Below are 14,287 nucleotides of genomic sequence, written 5' to 3'. Positions count from 1 at the left end.
GGAAACATCCTCTTCTTCCCAATTCAAAAAGATGTTTGTAACAGCACTCATGCATTACAGGCAAAATTTCCCAAAGTGCTCAAAGGCCAAATTTCCTTTGCCTCTTGCTTTAGGGACCCAAAGATACAGGCGTTGTCTGAGAAGGCCTATCCGAAGCATCTGAACAGATTAGTGCTTAATAAACACTGAAATAATCACAGCTAAAAACTTCCCAAAAGGACATAAAGCTTGCTTGCCACAAACAACATAAGAGAGATCAAATGCAAGTGACTGAATACAACACGTAAACACACAACCAGCTGGGAACACATCCCAGAGGTTTCATTTAAGTATCAGTGCAGAGCTAGAGGAAAATAATTATGCACGTAAAGTGTTACTGTAAATGACAGTTAATAAAACAGAAGGCTCAAATTATTGTTGCTGCTTCAGAGGGCACGGAAGCAAACACAATCAGAAAGTAAATGACAAGTCGCTGCGCAGAATTTCACTTCAAAAATGGCACTTCACTTAAATGGCACAATGAATTCTAATTAATAGGAAGCATTAGACTGGAACATAAGGCAGCAAACATCACTAAAGAATAAACATATTCTCCCATGAAGGAAGATTTACGTTGATCATGTTGTCAAGCTGACAGGAGCATCTTCCAGGAGCAAGTGGATCCAAGTTATCAGCGGTGCTGTAATTGCCATTCTCAGTACTTGCACTTCCCCTGACTCAAGAACAATTAAGCCTTAAGCATTAGCCACGGAGACAGGAATCATATCATGAAGCCACCTAGCAACTGTAATAATAACAACAACCTGTTGATACCTTGGGAATGGCGGAGTGCTGGGGAGCACTAGCAGACTGGACTGACAGTTGAGGCATTTGTTTAAGTTACAGGATCTAACACCAGCTGACGTGGATCCATATTCAAGTCGCAGCTTCAGCCTGTCCGAGTGAAACTCGTGTACAACGCTCAACAACAGCCAGGATCCCCTGATTTCCCCAGGCTGCTGGGATGACTCCCAGGTGACATTTTAAACAGCAATGGCTTGTAAGGGTTCCTCCAGCTGTTCGTCTCGTGTCTCTCTCAGAGGCTGCTTCTGCAGCTAAGAGGAAAGGACTTAACTTTATAGCCAGATGAATTAAAGTTCCCGGCAGTCAGTGTCTGCTCTCTGCGGCAAAGTGGGTTGCAAACTGCGGTCACGGAGGAGCTGCTGCACCCCCCCCCTTCAACCAGATCCTGGGATAATCATCATTCAAGTATGCCAGGCTCCAGCACCAACACACATCAGCATGCTGTGGCTTGGCACTGCGAGGCAGGAGGTTTCCGTGTAATCGTTTCTATCTATATTTAATAGGGAGAAGAGGTAAAACAACTACCTTAACATCCACCTTTCTCACAACCAAAAATTCACAGCATGGAAAAATCAGTCGTTTTTGCAGAAGAAACAGGCACCCAAATGTCATTAGACATTTTCAGCTCAAATTATGCCTTGAATTATGCTTGTGAAAACTCAGAATTCATTCCGTTGAAGTGAAGCGAGATGCTCATTATCAGGTGATCTATATATGCTGCATAATTTATGAAAAGCACACAATCAACTAAAAGCCAAGGTTAGCAGCAGTCATTAGGGCTTAGGTATTTCCTGCCGGAATTCTATTTAAGTGTTGAGGTTACCAGAAAGAAATTAACTCTTTATCTTCAAAGGAACTTTCAAAAGTAGCACAGGATGTCCTGTTCTGGACTTTCTAAAGTTATCCATTGATTTTTGTTACAGCAGAGTTAGCCAGCAGCTGGGGCTCTGGAAAATCCTGCTGCCTTTGTTGTTTGAGGAGCCATGAAATGAGATTCTGTAAATTAATGCTGAAAAATCATTTATGTTCCTAGGAGCAGCAGTAGAATCTGCCACGGTCCCTTGTGCTCCATAACAGTTATATACACATTCAACACTTTTTTTATTATACACCATATATACAGTACATGGACCATAAAATATAGATCACCCTCCCTATGATTCAGATCGAAATCAGCTTTGGTTATCAAGTTCTATTTTAATATTCCAAATTTTGGCAAGGAAGAAGCCCACAGCTTTGCCAGAGTTTTCTTAGATTTGCTCATATGGCAGTTTTAAGAAAAATAGTACACGCTGCAGGCCAAATTATGTTTTGAGTTACTAGAGTTGCATAAGAGTCCGAACATAATTTGGCCTGCAAGATCTGTAATTCTGAATTAAGATAATGTTCAAGGCAGAAAGAACATAGATTGTCTTTAAACCAAGGGCCAGCGGTTGGGAGAAAAGACCATCTCCCTCCTGTAGACTAATATGATGTGGTAAAATGCCACCAAGTAAGAGCAAGTAAAGAAGTCTGAGCATCCTAAAGATGCCGTTTTCAGAGTACATTTCAAGGGAAATAGCGATTATTAACAGTATACATGTCTGGTAATAATCACAGCTTTGGGAGTGGGGGATGAAATCAATATACACTAAATGGGCTTATTATTCTGTTATTCACATCACACTCAGCAGCGTATAAAACATCCTGTCCTGCACAACGCAAGTTTTAATGGGAGAGGAAAACAACACTTTGCACTTGGAGCACAGCTGACAGTAGCACCTATAAATTTCAGGGAGTCCTTTCCTTTCACGCGTTTTCATTCTTTGCTCACTTCCTAGAGCGTTACAATTGCAATTGTACCCACTTGGTGTTGGATGAAAATGACAGTTGGTCTCGTTTAATCACGGAGTGCACTTTTATCACTACACAACAGAGCTCCTCAGCCTGCAACTAACTGAGGACCACTTGTTTGAAAAACCCTGTGACTTCAGCAAGGTTTCATGTGCGCATCCAACAGCGGAATCACAGCCTGAATGAAAAACTCCTGTGAGCTTTCTCTTAAGGGTATCTGTCTGGTATCTGTAAGTCATTCGTCTTTATCTATAGGGATCATAAAAAAACCAAAACTCAAACTCAGTATTCTAAGCAGAAGAACATTTTGCTGAAAGTAGTTTCAGAGAAAGTTAACATATTTATAATTTTTACTTCAAGTCTATTTCCAAAGTGGTTTAATAATTTGCTATAGTTGAACTAGCAATAAAAAAAAAATTACCTGGAAGTTTTCTGTGTGTACTTAGCTGTGTGGTGGGACTTGAGCAAGAAAACCTAGTTTTCAGTTGACTTGATTCAAACTAAATCACACTGGCATTCATGAAGCACAAAATAAAAGAGGAAAAAGGGTAAAGCATAAAGAGGAAAACACTAGTACAAATTTTGGGGACTCGATCCACTAGTGCAGTTCAAGAGTACAAGACGCAGAAATGGAAAGAAAAAGAATGTGAAAAAGTGAGTCCATAAAAAGCAATCGGCATGCCACGTGGGGGAACTGCAAGGACTTCAGCTACCCACATACATGGGGAAGAAACTAGTAAAATTTGATTTTGGAAAGCTTTCACTCCTAATAAGCATTCATTGTCAATACTAAAAGAGAATGAACCCGAAAGCAAACAGTGTTCCTTATCCTCACCTCCAAGGAGTACAAACTGAACGTAGAAGAGGCACTTGGAGTTGAAACTGAGTTAAGTGGTACTGTCTGAGCAAGTTGTCTACCCTCTCCCCTTTCCCAAGAACACACCATTTGACAGGACTCATTGATCTGCATCACTGTGAGAAGGGGGCAGGGGGGAGGAGGTGGAAAGGGCACTAAATCAACAGGAATAAGACGTAGCATTGTGCAGCAACAAGAGACCAAGCACCATGCACTGCCATTTAATAAGAGAGAGATGATGTTTGCAGTCTTCCTGAGGGAAATTTTCAGGGGGCTGATTGCAGCTGCTATGACAACAAGAGGGAGGATGTGATGTCACACAACGACCCAAGCGACTGCTGTCACATTGTCCCAGCACACAGCTCGACTCACCAGCTGGGAAGCCAGTAGAGACCTCATTAAGTGCGTCTGTTCAGTAATTACTACAACTTTCCCCCCATCACGCTTCCAACTTTGCACACAGCCATAGCGCGAAGCTATTGATGTAGTCACGAGGGTTAAGTTCCCAGGCCTGAAAATTTCGAGCCTGTAGCTATTAGAAATCTGGGGTCGAGTTTCAGCAGGATCATTAGATACAACCTCTGACACCAGGCAGGGAGAAGCAGGGAGGAAAATCGCATCAGCATAATCTTGATGGAGTCTTGGAAGCAAGCTGTGGAAAAGCTGTGTAATTTACCTTCCTTGTCCATAGGGCAGCTTCTTCTCTAACCTACAGCAGCGATCTCTCTCACTGGAAAAGGCTGTCCGGGACAGATCCTTTGCCCATTTAAATCACCGCAGTTCTCACAACTGCAGTGGAGTGATGCAGATTTACCACTTGCCAGGATCCTGCCTCTTGACTTCATTTGCCCTAGTACGCAAATAAGTGCAGGCTACGTCCAGGAGCCTTTTTGCTTTCTTAGTCATGCAGAGCTATGGAACTTGGAAAAGTGAGCTTACATTTACACTGCATCAGGAAAACAGACCAATTAGTACAGCACAAGGGTTTAAAACAGAAGATCTGCAGCAGAAATGCAAGTCCCCAAAGGCAGTGAGGTTTGAAAGCTCCCAGACTCTGGTCCTTACTGCTGTACGAGGAGGAGGATGCAGACCTCTGGCTTTCGACGTGGGAGAGGGAGCCGGCTGGGGCTGCGAACGAGGGAAGGCTGCTCTGGGTCACAGCCCGCGGGCTCAGGAGCAGGCCTGGCTGCCTGCCTAAAACTGAGCTCAGAAAGCACAAAAGAGTTCATGCCTGTTTAATTCTTTTGAACTTTGGGCATTCTAGAAAATCCGAAATTTGTAATTAATCTCGCTGCATCAATTCAGAAGGCATTTGGAGGAGGAGTAGTTGGCCAAAGACCAGCAAGAAAACAAAAGCAGGGAAAATGCTATTTCTTGCCATGGTAAGATGAGGCCCCTCCTGGTAGGGAGCAGCCATCATTTGTCGTCTCTAGAAGAGGACTGACTGTGCTTCCTTCCCCACAGGAGATGAGCAAGGGGACAAACAGCACAGTGGGTCTGGCATCTGGCACAAAGGGAACAAGAGTCCCCATCTCCAGCCAGGTGTGTCCACCTTCTGCCCTATTTGCACCTTGTGTTGGGGGCCCTGTTGCTCCACAAGCCCCGTTTTCATAGCTATTTCCCACTAGGGAATCTTATTCCCAACACATTGCAGGGGGTTTAGACGGTTTGGTGACATTAGTCCTGAAGCTACATTCAGAGGTGACTGAGCACCAAGACCTGGACATACATAATTCACCAACCTTAAAAAAAAAAATATCACGTGACGTAATTAAAGGAACACTTCCTGACAGTGATGATATTGGTTTTATCTATTAACATCTCTCCTCACCTGCGGGTTGTTTTCCCATGTATGGAACTGTGCTTCAGAGAACAGGGATTCCCATTCATTCACATCAAAATATGCTGCAAAGGTTTTACTGTTCACAGCTTCCCTGAGAAATAAAAGCAAGAGGAGGGATAAAAACAGCGCTTTTGCTGTGACCCTGCTACGGGGACCTGCAATCTGACTCCGATCCTTTGTGAGCTGCTGATGAACCTGATGTGCAACCCTGCATGGCAACCTCTCACTCAAAACACCTCTGACACAGAAGGGGGCAGCCCCAAACACTAGCTGCGTTTCTGGATGCCAAGATACAGGCAGCAGAGCACAGCTGTGAACAGCAGGTAGCAGTGATAAGGCAGACCATGCACAGAAGCAAGTGAGCTTCATGAAAACGTTGCCAGGCTTTTTGCCAGACAAGAACTAGCGCCGCAGTCTTTTCAAAGATTGCTTACTTCGCTTACAGCAGTCCACCCCTGCAACATCAAAGATGTCAGTGCAAGACCCCAGAGATGCCACAGAAATCACCCTCTCCACCCCTGGACAGCTACAGGTCAAGTACCAACAGCAGGAATTCCTGCTGCCCATCACTCCGGGCATCCACCGCCAGCCACCCCACACAAAGGGCCAGCTGGGTGTCTCACCCACAGGCATGCCAACTAGGCAGACTCTTTTCAGGTGTCTTTTCAGGCAGAGCAGACAGCGACCAGATAGGTTTGAAGCTAAAACACAACTTTGTTGTGGAGGGAGCGGAAAAAGCTCTCATAACTTGAGAGTTTTATTTCAGAATCTATTTGCGGACGGCTTGCTTTATGTGAATTTGTTGAGGGTAGGACTACGTTAGAAGAGGTTTTTATTCTCTGTAGTCTATTATAACTACATTAGACTTCCTTAAATTACATTAAAAATGTCACATGCTTTGTATTATATTAGTAAACTTATATTTCCCAGTTCCTAGATTTCAGATGACAAAATTTTCCACTGTTTACACAGAAATCATCAATGGTTCCTACCAGCTCCTATTGAGAGAGCATTCTCACAGTAAGGTCTATCAGGAGAGAGAAAGAAGGATGGGAAAGAAAAGCAAAGTTTTGGGGGTTTTGTTGTCATTTTTGAAATCTTTCGTACTATGTCATAACAAAGAAAATGATACAGAGTTTAGAAACAAAGACAAGGAGATGCCATAGTCCACAGCAGGAGCGGTGGTTAGGCATCGCCCCTGCACCTTTTTGCCAGGCAGGGTTCTCTTGCACAGGCAGAGAGATCTTCTCCCCTCCCTAAAAGCGGACTGACCTCACATACAGACATTGCTCCCAGACCTCCTTTGAAGGAAGGCTACGAGTGATGCACGTGTAGAATTAGCGAGAGATTTGTCAGCACCTTATAATTACAGTGTGCCTTCAGTCAGAATGACATTTTTTTATTATAAGCAACTAAGGGCTGAATTAAATGTAAATCTCCGTGAAAGTGAACCGCACACAGGCCTACAGATGTCTTCTGCTGAAACCTGCCTCTTTTGTGGGTTACAAAGGCGCCATTGCCCTCCGATGAATGACAAACTCTAATAAGGCTGAAAATCAGTACACAAGAACAAAACAGTTCACTTAATTGCTATAATGTACACAGTTCTCTGGCCAAAATACAGTACAAAGAATGAAACTGCTCTTATTTCTCTGTTTTCTTTCTAGAATCATTTAAAAAACCCATTCCTATCTATTCCACTCCTAATGGACAACCTTTCAAGAGAGAATAGCAGAAAATCCACAGCAGCATTTTCTTTAAAAGTTAAGCACGCGACACAGAGCTGAAGGTATTTTTCCTTGTCCTAATAAAGCCCAGTTCAATATTTAGTTTGCTTCCACTCTTCCCCACCCCAGCTCAGACCAACACAGCGCACGCACCTCCTCAAGCAACGTTTTCTTTGACCAAAACACAGAAGACATTGCTGAAGTGATTTGTCAGAGGGACCATCAAGAACTACTTTGGCTGTTCTACCTCTGATGTTGAAAGGCATGTTGAAATGGGTTTCAAGTAGTGAACGGTAACATGAAATACTTCAGCAACATTAATAAAACCACATTTTTAAAGAATTATTTCAAAATAGGGACCAAAAGCACCAATTGAGCAAACCCCAGACCTTCTGTAAATACTTGGAGGGAGAGCTTTTGCATGCAAAATGGAGACAGCGTCCTCCTAAAGAAACTTTTCTGCAAGATTTAGAAACACCTGCTGTGAGGCAAACTGTGTTTCAGTGCTACATCCTTCCTCTCCAATAACACCTGAGTTACAGCAGAACTCCCCATCACTTCAATTCATTCTAACCTATAAAAATAAATTTATAAGATACGTTGGACAGGACAAAACAGTGTTGCCAGGTGCTTCTGGATATGAAAAGCAGAGTGTGGGAGCTTTAATGAAGTTAGCTCTTAGTCATAGGAAGGTGATAAATGCAGAAAGAAAATATCCCTTTGTTAATGTTTGTGTTTATCATTTGTCCAGGTTTAAAGACAGCGGCTGTTTCTCTGTCTTGCACCTTTAGTCAGTCAATTATAGCAGCAAAGTCAGTAAATAACACACTGGTTTTCTGATTTAATAGCATTTCACTTGCACAGGAGTGATGAGACAAGGCACAGGATGAGACAGGGCATAGGACAAAAAAAAATGCCTTAACTCTTAATTTCTTTTCCTTTAAACTCAGCTGCCATTCTGTTATGTTTTACTTTTAGTGGAGGAAAATTTTGCCAAAGTTAAACAAAAGCTCAAGTACAATAATTTGTATATACAAAACCTTCACGGACTCTGAAATTTGCTGATGTAGACCATGGCAAATAAAGATCTTGAAGCCTTCACCTGAGATACATCAAACTTTGTAGAACAAACTAAATTGCATGATTCCTGTCTTGAATGCTCCTGCTAAATGGCTCGCTCTGTGGCTCCGCTATAGTCCATTGTGCCACCAGTGCAAAAAGGCTGTAAAAGTAGAATATCCAAAACTGCACATTAATCCTCACTGGGCACAGAGCAGCACACCTCAGTCCTCCTCAGGGTCTCTGCTGAAAGGGTGGTGTCTGGAGCAAAGGGACTTGCAACTGCCTCGTGTCTTTGTAGAGAAGAAAGCTATCAAGTATTAGCATACATTTGTCTTTCTGGGTATGGGCAGACCAGATTCTTCCACAGGGATCTGTGAAGTCCTTTGGAAGTGCTGAGTTCCCACAGTTCTCCTGTCCCACCGCCAGCGCTGTAAGCAACCAAGGTGAAAATTAGAGCAGTCAAGAAGCTGCTCTAGGCTGCGCTGAGCATCTCCAGAGACACGAGGCTATCTAACTGCAAGCCATCAGCAAGGAGCTGCTCTTGCACCCGCCTTCTTCCATGCCCACATACTTTTGCATTTGACATTGGGCCCAGGCCTTTCTTGAAAATTTTCATTAAGTCTCACTGTAAGCAATCATTTTTCAAAACTCTGTGAAGATCATACTTTCTTAGCAGATAGAATAGGGGTGAATCAATGCAAAATATTTTTTTTTTTTCACAGAAATGGAAACTCTTTTGTCTTAACTTGATATTACTGTGTTCCTCAAGAGTATCAGCCTTTTCTCCCAGCTGACGCTTCAATAGCGGATGCAGAAGCTCAGCATTTCCCAAGATCTTCTCAAGAATTTGCCATACCTGAAACTAGATACCTACACAGGAGTCTCATCTGATGGAAAAAAATAAGTTTAAGCCCATCCCTGACAGTCTAAAGTTGCTGTGGAATCTTTTGGATACACTAATTTTCTTCAGTATAAAGATTAACAAATACATGAATCGTTCAGGTCTGTGTGCCACACAGCGCTGGTGATACTAGATAGCATGTTTACAGAGTTTTCACGGTTAAGTGAGTCAATCCAATGCACATTTGCCCAGATATAAAAAGAAATGTTATATAATGCACAGTTCACAGAATCGATACGCTGGCTGTGCGCACCAAACACAGAAGAAGAAAATAGCACAGGAACTCCTATGCAACAACTGTCCTAAAGAAGCTGAAGAAGCTGCAATTCTAAACCTGAGTCATTTGATCCAAAATTTGGTCTAGTTGTTTTGTGAGCACGAGTAGCAATAAAGACAGCAGAGCAATGAACACAGCAGTGCTGTTGGTTTGTTCATAAACAAACAAAACGATTAGACACAGTCATAAATGTTCCGTATCTTCAGATAGTATTCTCTCCTGCCTAGGGTCAAAAAGGAAATGTTCATCCTCCAGACTGACACGAACTGAGGAAATAACACTATTAGTAACGATGCTGCAAGGGGGAGGGATTAAGATAGGGAGTTCAAAAGGGAGCATGTCACACCTTAACCTGTGGAGGGACTACCACCTTCCCATCAGAGAAGGAGATCTGAAAAGTAGCATTTTCCTGGCCGTTTCACCTTTAAAATGCTACATGCACAGTAACAGAAGATATTTTAATGAAACGTAAGTTTCCATCCTCAATTTTTTTTCATCGTGTAATGTTTGCATGATGTTAATGGTTGCAAACCAAGTTTTCGATAAAGAAGAGAAATAGATAAATAGGTACTTCCGCCCACACCAGTCAAAAGCTTGTATCCATCATTATTATACGAAATAGTGACCCAATCACACTAGTACAAATCAGAAAAAACTTTCCTGATTTCCTAACTGCAAGGAAGTAGAACCTCTATCATCTTAAAGGTATTCCAGGGGAATTTGTATTGATTATAACATGTAAATTATCCACCTATTTTCACTTGGATTTCAACTAGAAATTAAAATGGGATGTAAGCTTGCTTTGTGTCCAACATCTATAGGGATGGACGGAATGGAGCCCAGGGAGACAGGCAGTTGGGGCAGAGCAGTCTGCTCAGGGAATCCTCCCATTTTCACTTGGGCACAGCAAGGCTCGTGGAAAAACACACAGACACCTGTCGCTTTGACAAGCCTCACTTTGCCCTTAGAAAGTGCACACAAACAAGAAACTGCACTCTTCAAACAGCTACAACAACCAGTCCTAAAATTCCTGATCTCTCCCCACACCTTTCCCTGCCCCAGCAATTTGCCTTTTTGTCTTTCAGAGGCAACGAGAAACGTTACATACATCTGTACACAAACTGAGAAGCAGCAAAAGGTCACAGGATTTGGAAACACTTGCTAAGTGAACAAAGAAATATTGGAAACAAAGCCAAGGTTCCCAAGGGTTATTTTCGGGGCTCATCGGAAAGAAATGCAGGTAGCAAGTTGGAAACCTGCAATCCTGAAGCCCAGGCTTTCCTGAGATAAGGCTCCAAAACAAAAGTTCTGCAAATGCGTCGGTGAACTTGTGCCAAAACCCGGTGAAAGGATTGAGAGTGGCTGCATATCAAAAGCAAGTTTCTCGGGCAGAAGAAAATACAGAAGGCAGAATGGAAAACAAACCCAAACAAGAGCTGCAGGGCATCTATATGTTTTAAAGGCATATAAAGGCTAAAGACAGTTGTGAACAGCTGTCGTTTCCCTGTACTTACTGGAGCTGTAACAAGAGGAAAGGAGGAGTAGAGAGCTAAGGAAGGAAAGAAGAGGAATTAAATTAGGCTCACCGATTGTAAAGCTATAGCCATCAATGCTGAAAGTAGCACTCCGGCATTTTTTAAATCCTTCCTTTCTGCTGCTTGGCTCTGTCATGATCCTGCCAGCTTGTACGTTCAGCAGCAGCCTTTCTCTCCCCGCTGGAAGCAGAGCGCTCGAGCTCACTCTTAGCTGCCCTTGAGCATCTGCCGGTGGCAGCACGCACACCCAACTTCACACATCTCCCGGCGCGGGGAGCAGAATCCGAGAGGCATGCACCCAGCAGCTCTCTCCTCCCCCAGACACTCTCGCTGGCATGTCACCGACGTGCCTGCTCCGAGTTTAACAACTGGTTGAGGGCTCCGGTATCTAAACCGGCAGTCAATTAGTGCGAGACTACCCCGTCAATAAGCCAGCTATATCTGTCAGATCTCTGTGTAGGAGTTCAGCACACAATTCATCTTTTGTTAAAGGTTAGATTTTGCTGTGATCTACCCACTGACGCTCCTTGTATTCCCTGCCATGCTGCAGCCCCTGCTTCTGTGGCTCCCCTTGCTCACGGGGATTTCTGACTTGCAGCAAATTGTGCTCGGATTCCAGCCCTTCAAATGCAAGCAGCATGTTTTAATCATTCGAGGTATAATGAATCAACCCAAGATTACAGTACACCATCAATCATCTACAACTTATACTAACGGCAAGTCTCTGGAAACACAACTGACAGCAGAATGCAAGAGATTATCAGCAAGTAAGAGCGTAAGTGACTGTGGGAAAACAACAAAAGTAATTTATCAGTAATGATGATAAACTGAGCAAAATGTACACGCACACACAAAGAAAGTGTTCCGAGCTCTTCCTCCTCCTGGTGGTTCATCATGTGGTTTGTAAACTCCTCTCTGCAGTTTTTTTACCCAATGATATTTAAAAGTGTGATTCAGAGTGCTTGCAGCAATCCGCTGAAAAAGGCCGGCCAATCATCCCTATCCTATGAACAGACAAAATTTAGAGTCAAGGCTAGCAAAGTTTTCACAGAAGGCCAGCAGCAAGCCAAGGTTTTATAAATAGGTATCGAAGAAAACACTGTCAATGTCTTAATGATTCCAGTTCATATAAATCTGTGCGATCCTTATCTTTTTTCTGCTGTATGTGTTAATTTAGAAACATGCTACTAAAGCGCTAGTTTTTTAGGTTCCCAAGCATAAAAGTAAACTCCAGGTAAATTAATCAGGTTTTGCACTGTTCTGGGTGGGTACGACATGGAAACACCGAGTTTTAGGAAGACTGACATCAAAATAATAACTGAGACACAGTTTGCTAAAAGCTTGCCCAATGCACACCAAAAGGTTTACAAAATACCGGCAAACCTAGTCTGTGTTTAAGGTATAAACCTCAAGCCTACCTTGGTTTCTCAACAAAAGCTTAAGTCAGAAATATTGCACTTTTAAAACCCCCTCTCTTTAAAGGGCTGCGAAGAGTCACTGCTGAACTCCAGCAGTTCATTTAAATTCCACTTAGTTTTAGCCCAGTGAAGAGCCTCAGCCAAACAGACCTTTTCTGTTAGCAATTTTTTAAATTATTTGGATGCTCAGTAATACAAGGCAAGTTCATTAAGAAAAAGGCTGTTAGTAGTGAGGGTTGTTTTTTGTTTTTTTTTTTTTTTTTTTTTTACAAGACGAGGATCTGGCCTTCCAGGTTTCTCAGCCTTTCAAGACGGAAGTGTGAAATAATAACAACTACTTAGATATAACATTTCCATCACCTGCAATTATTTTTGACCTCAGAAGGAGAGGCACAGCTCAGTAATTTAAGAGAGGTGCTGCTGTAAAGGCAGCCACCACAATGAAGAATTCTCAAGCAGTTCACCAGACTCCATCATGTAGCTGCGTCTCCTGAACAACGCAGAAAAACAGTCTGACTATAAAGTGTTTCTAAGGGATCATTTTCTCTGTCACTGGTTATATAGGTCACACACCTACGTAAGCACTAAGGCTCTGCCTAAGAAAGCAAAGGCACAGAGAATTACTCACGCTGTATCTAGAAAGCACAAAGTTAGATGTTATCTAGAGGAAAGGTAAATATTAGAACTGTCAGGGTTTGGGGATTTTTAAAAATTTATTTATTTGATGACACCATTTTTTTCCTTAAGCCATAACGCACTGATTCATGAAGAAAAATTGTGGGATGACACCAGTGATGATCGTGAAGTTTCAGTCAAGTTTCTTAGTTCCAGGAGAAACTTGCTTCCATAAAAGACAGGCAGACAGTCTCGCTTGCTCCCTCGCTTGGAAGCAGAAGAGTTTTATTAGAGTTTCTTCTCTCAGGAGGATATCCAGGTCACCAAGCTACTGCCACGTTCTTTATCCCTGATCTCCTTCACTGGGGCTCTGGCCACTTTGTACAGCTTGCCAGAGAGAAGAGGGCCTGGCCGTTCAGCAGCTATGTGCAGATGAGTTACCTTGCAACGATACCTTGTTCAAGCCCCAACTAATACTAACTCAAATAATTGTAATGATTTGATATGCTTCTTTAGGTCAAAGCGAACAGTCCCCCCAGGAAGGGCAAATTCAGTGGTCACTCATCAGGGCGAAAGGATCAAATAAGGCTATAAATGGGATCTCCCGCATCCCCGGAGGGGGTCGTAAACTGGCTGTTTGCAGCAGGATGCTCTCTCCCTTCAAAACTGCAGAGGTGCTCACCTCGGGGTGAAAAGGGAAATGTTTTGACCTGCAAGTTTTTCAAGAAGGAAAGAGTTTCTTCCCAGCTCTAGTAAAAATTTAATCCGGCTGCTCAAAGAATTACCAAATCGTACCAGTAACGTGATACCTGATCCTATCTGATTCTTTGCATTTTGCTCTTGGCTAGATTTCAGCTCTGCCATTTACATTCTGCTTTCCCAAACAATCCCTACAGATGCACTCGGGGTACAGTACATTTTCTACCTTCCACTGCCTGGCAGCACCAATATAGGTGGGTTAGGCAGTTCTTGTGGCTGCAGTTCAGTGTCGTGTGGAGCAATCCATGTATGTCATTTGTAAACCACCTGGGAATCCTTTGAGATGAAAAGCACAGTGTGAATTGAAAATATTTATTATTATTGCTGTAAACAGACCAGGGTATCCATGGTAACATTTAATTTGTCAACACATAAAACAGCAGTTACTTTAATATTTTTCCCTTTACTTTTCAATGTGTAGAAGAGTTTGCATGTTTTCAGGAAGTCTGTTTTAACCAGAGACCATATCAAATTAAACCAATGATCCATCCAATCTGCCATCCTCCAACATACATGCTAGAGGAAGCTGTGAAAGAAAGCCACCTATAATGAACAAATATGTAACACCATCCTTCCTATCCCTAGGTCATCTCTTTCTGCCCTGCAGTATAAAAAGGC

At 42.7% G+C, this 14,287-nt stretch overlaps 1 protein-coding gene across 2 annotated transcripts in view; it reads right to left on the bottom strand.

Annotated features, from left to right (window-relative positions):
- The window catches only part of PDE1C (phosphodiesterase 1C), a 315,242-nt gene extending 304,066 nt beyond the window's left edge, over nt 1–11,176 (bottom strand). Inside the window, exon 1 of one of the 2 annotated variants that reach the window (XM_063325540.1) lies at nt 10,929–11,176. In XM_063325540.1, coding sequence (XP_063181610.1) covers nt 10,929–11,013 — 85 coding nt within the window. In that variant the 5' untranslated portion in view covers nt 11,014–11,176. The remainder of the gene's footprint in view (nt 1–10,928) is intronic. The other variant, XM_063325533.1, reaches the window with a different exon arrangement.
- Nucleotides 11,177–14,287: the final 3,111 nt, after the last annotated feature.

Source organism: Chroicocephalus ridibundus, chromosome 2 (genome assembly GCF_963924245.1).
Source record: "Chroicocephalus ridibundus chromosome 2, bChrRid1.1, whole genome shotgun sequence".
Classification (NCBI taxonomy): Eukaryota; Metazoa; Chordata; class Aves; order Charadriiformes; family Laridae; genus Chroicocephalus; species Chroicocephalus ridibundus.
This window is presented reverse-complemented; position numbering and strand designations above follow the sequence as displayed.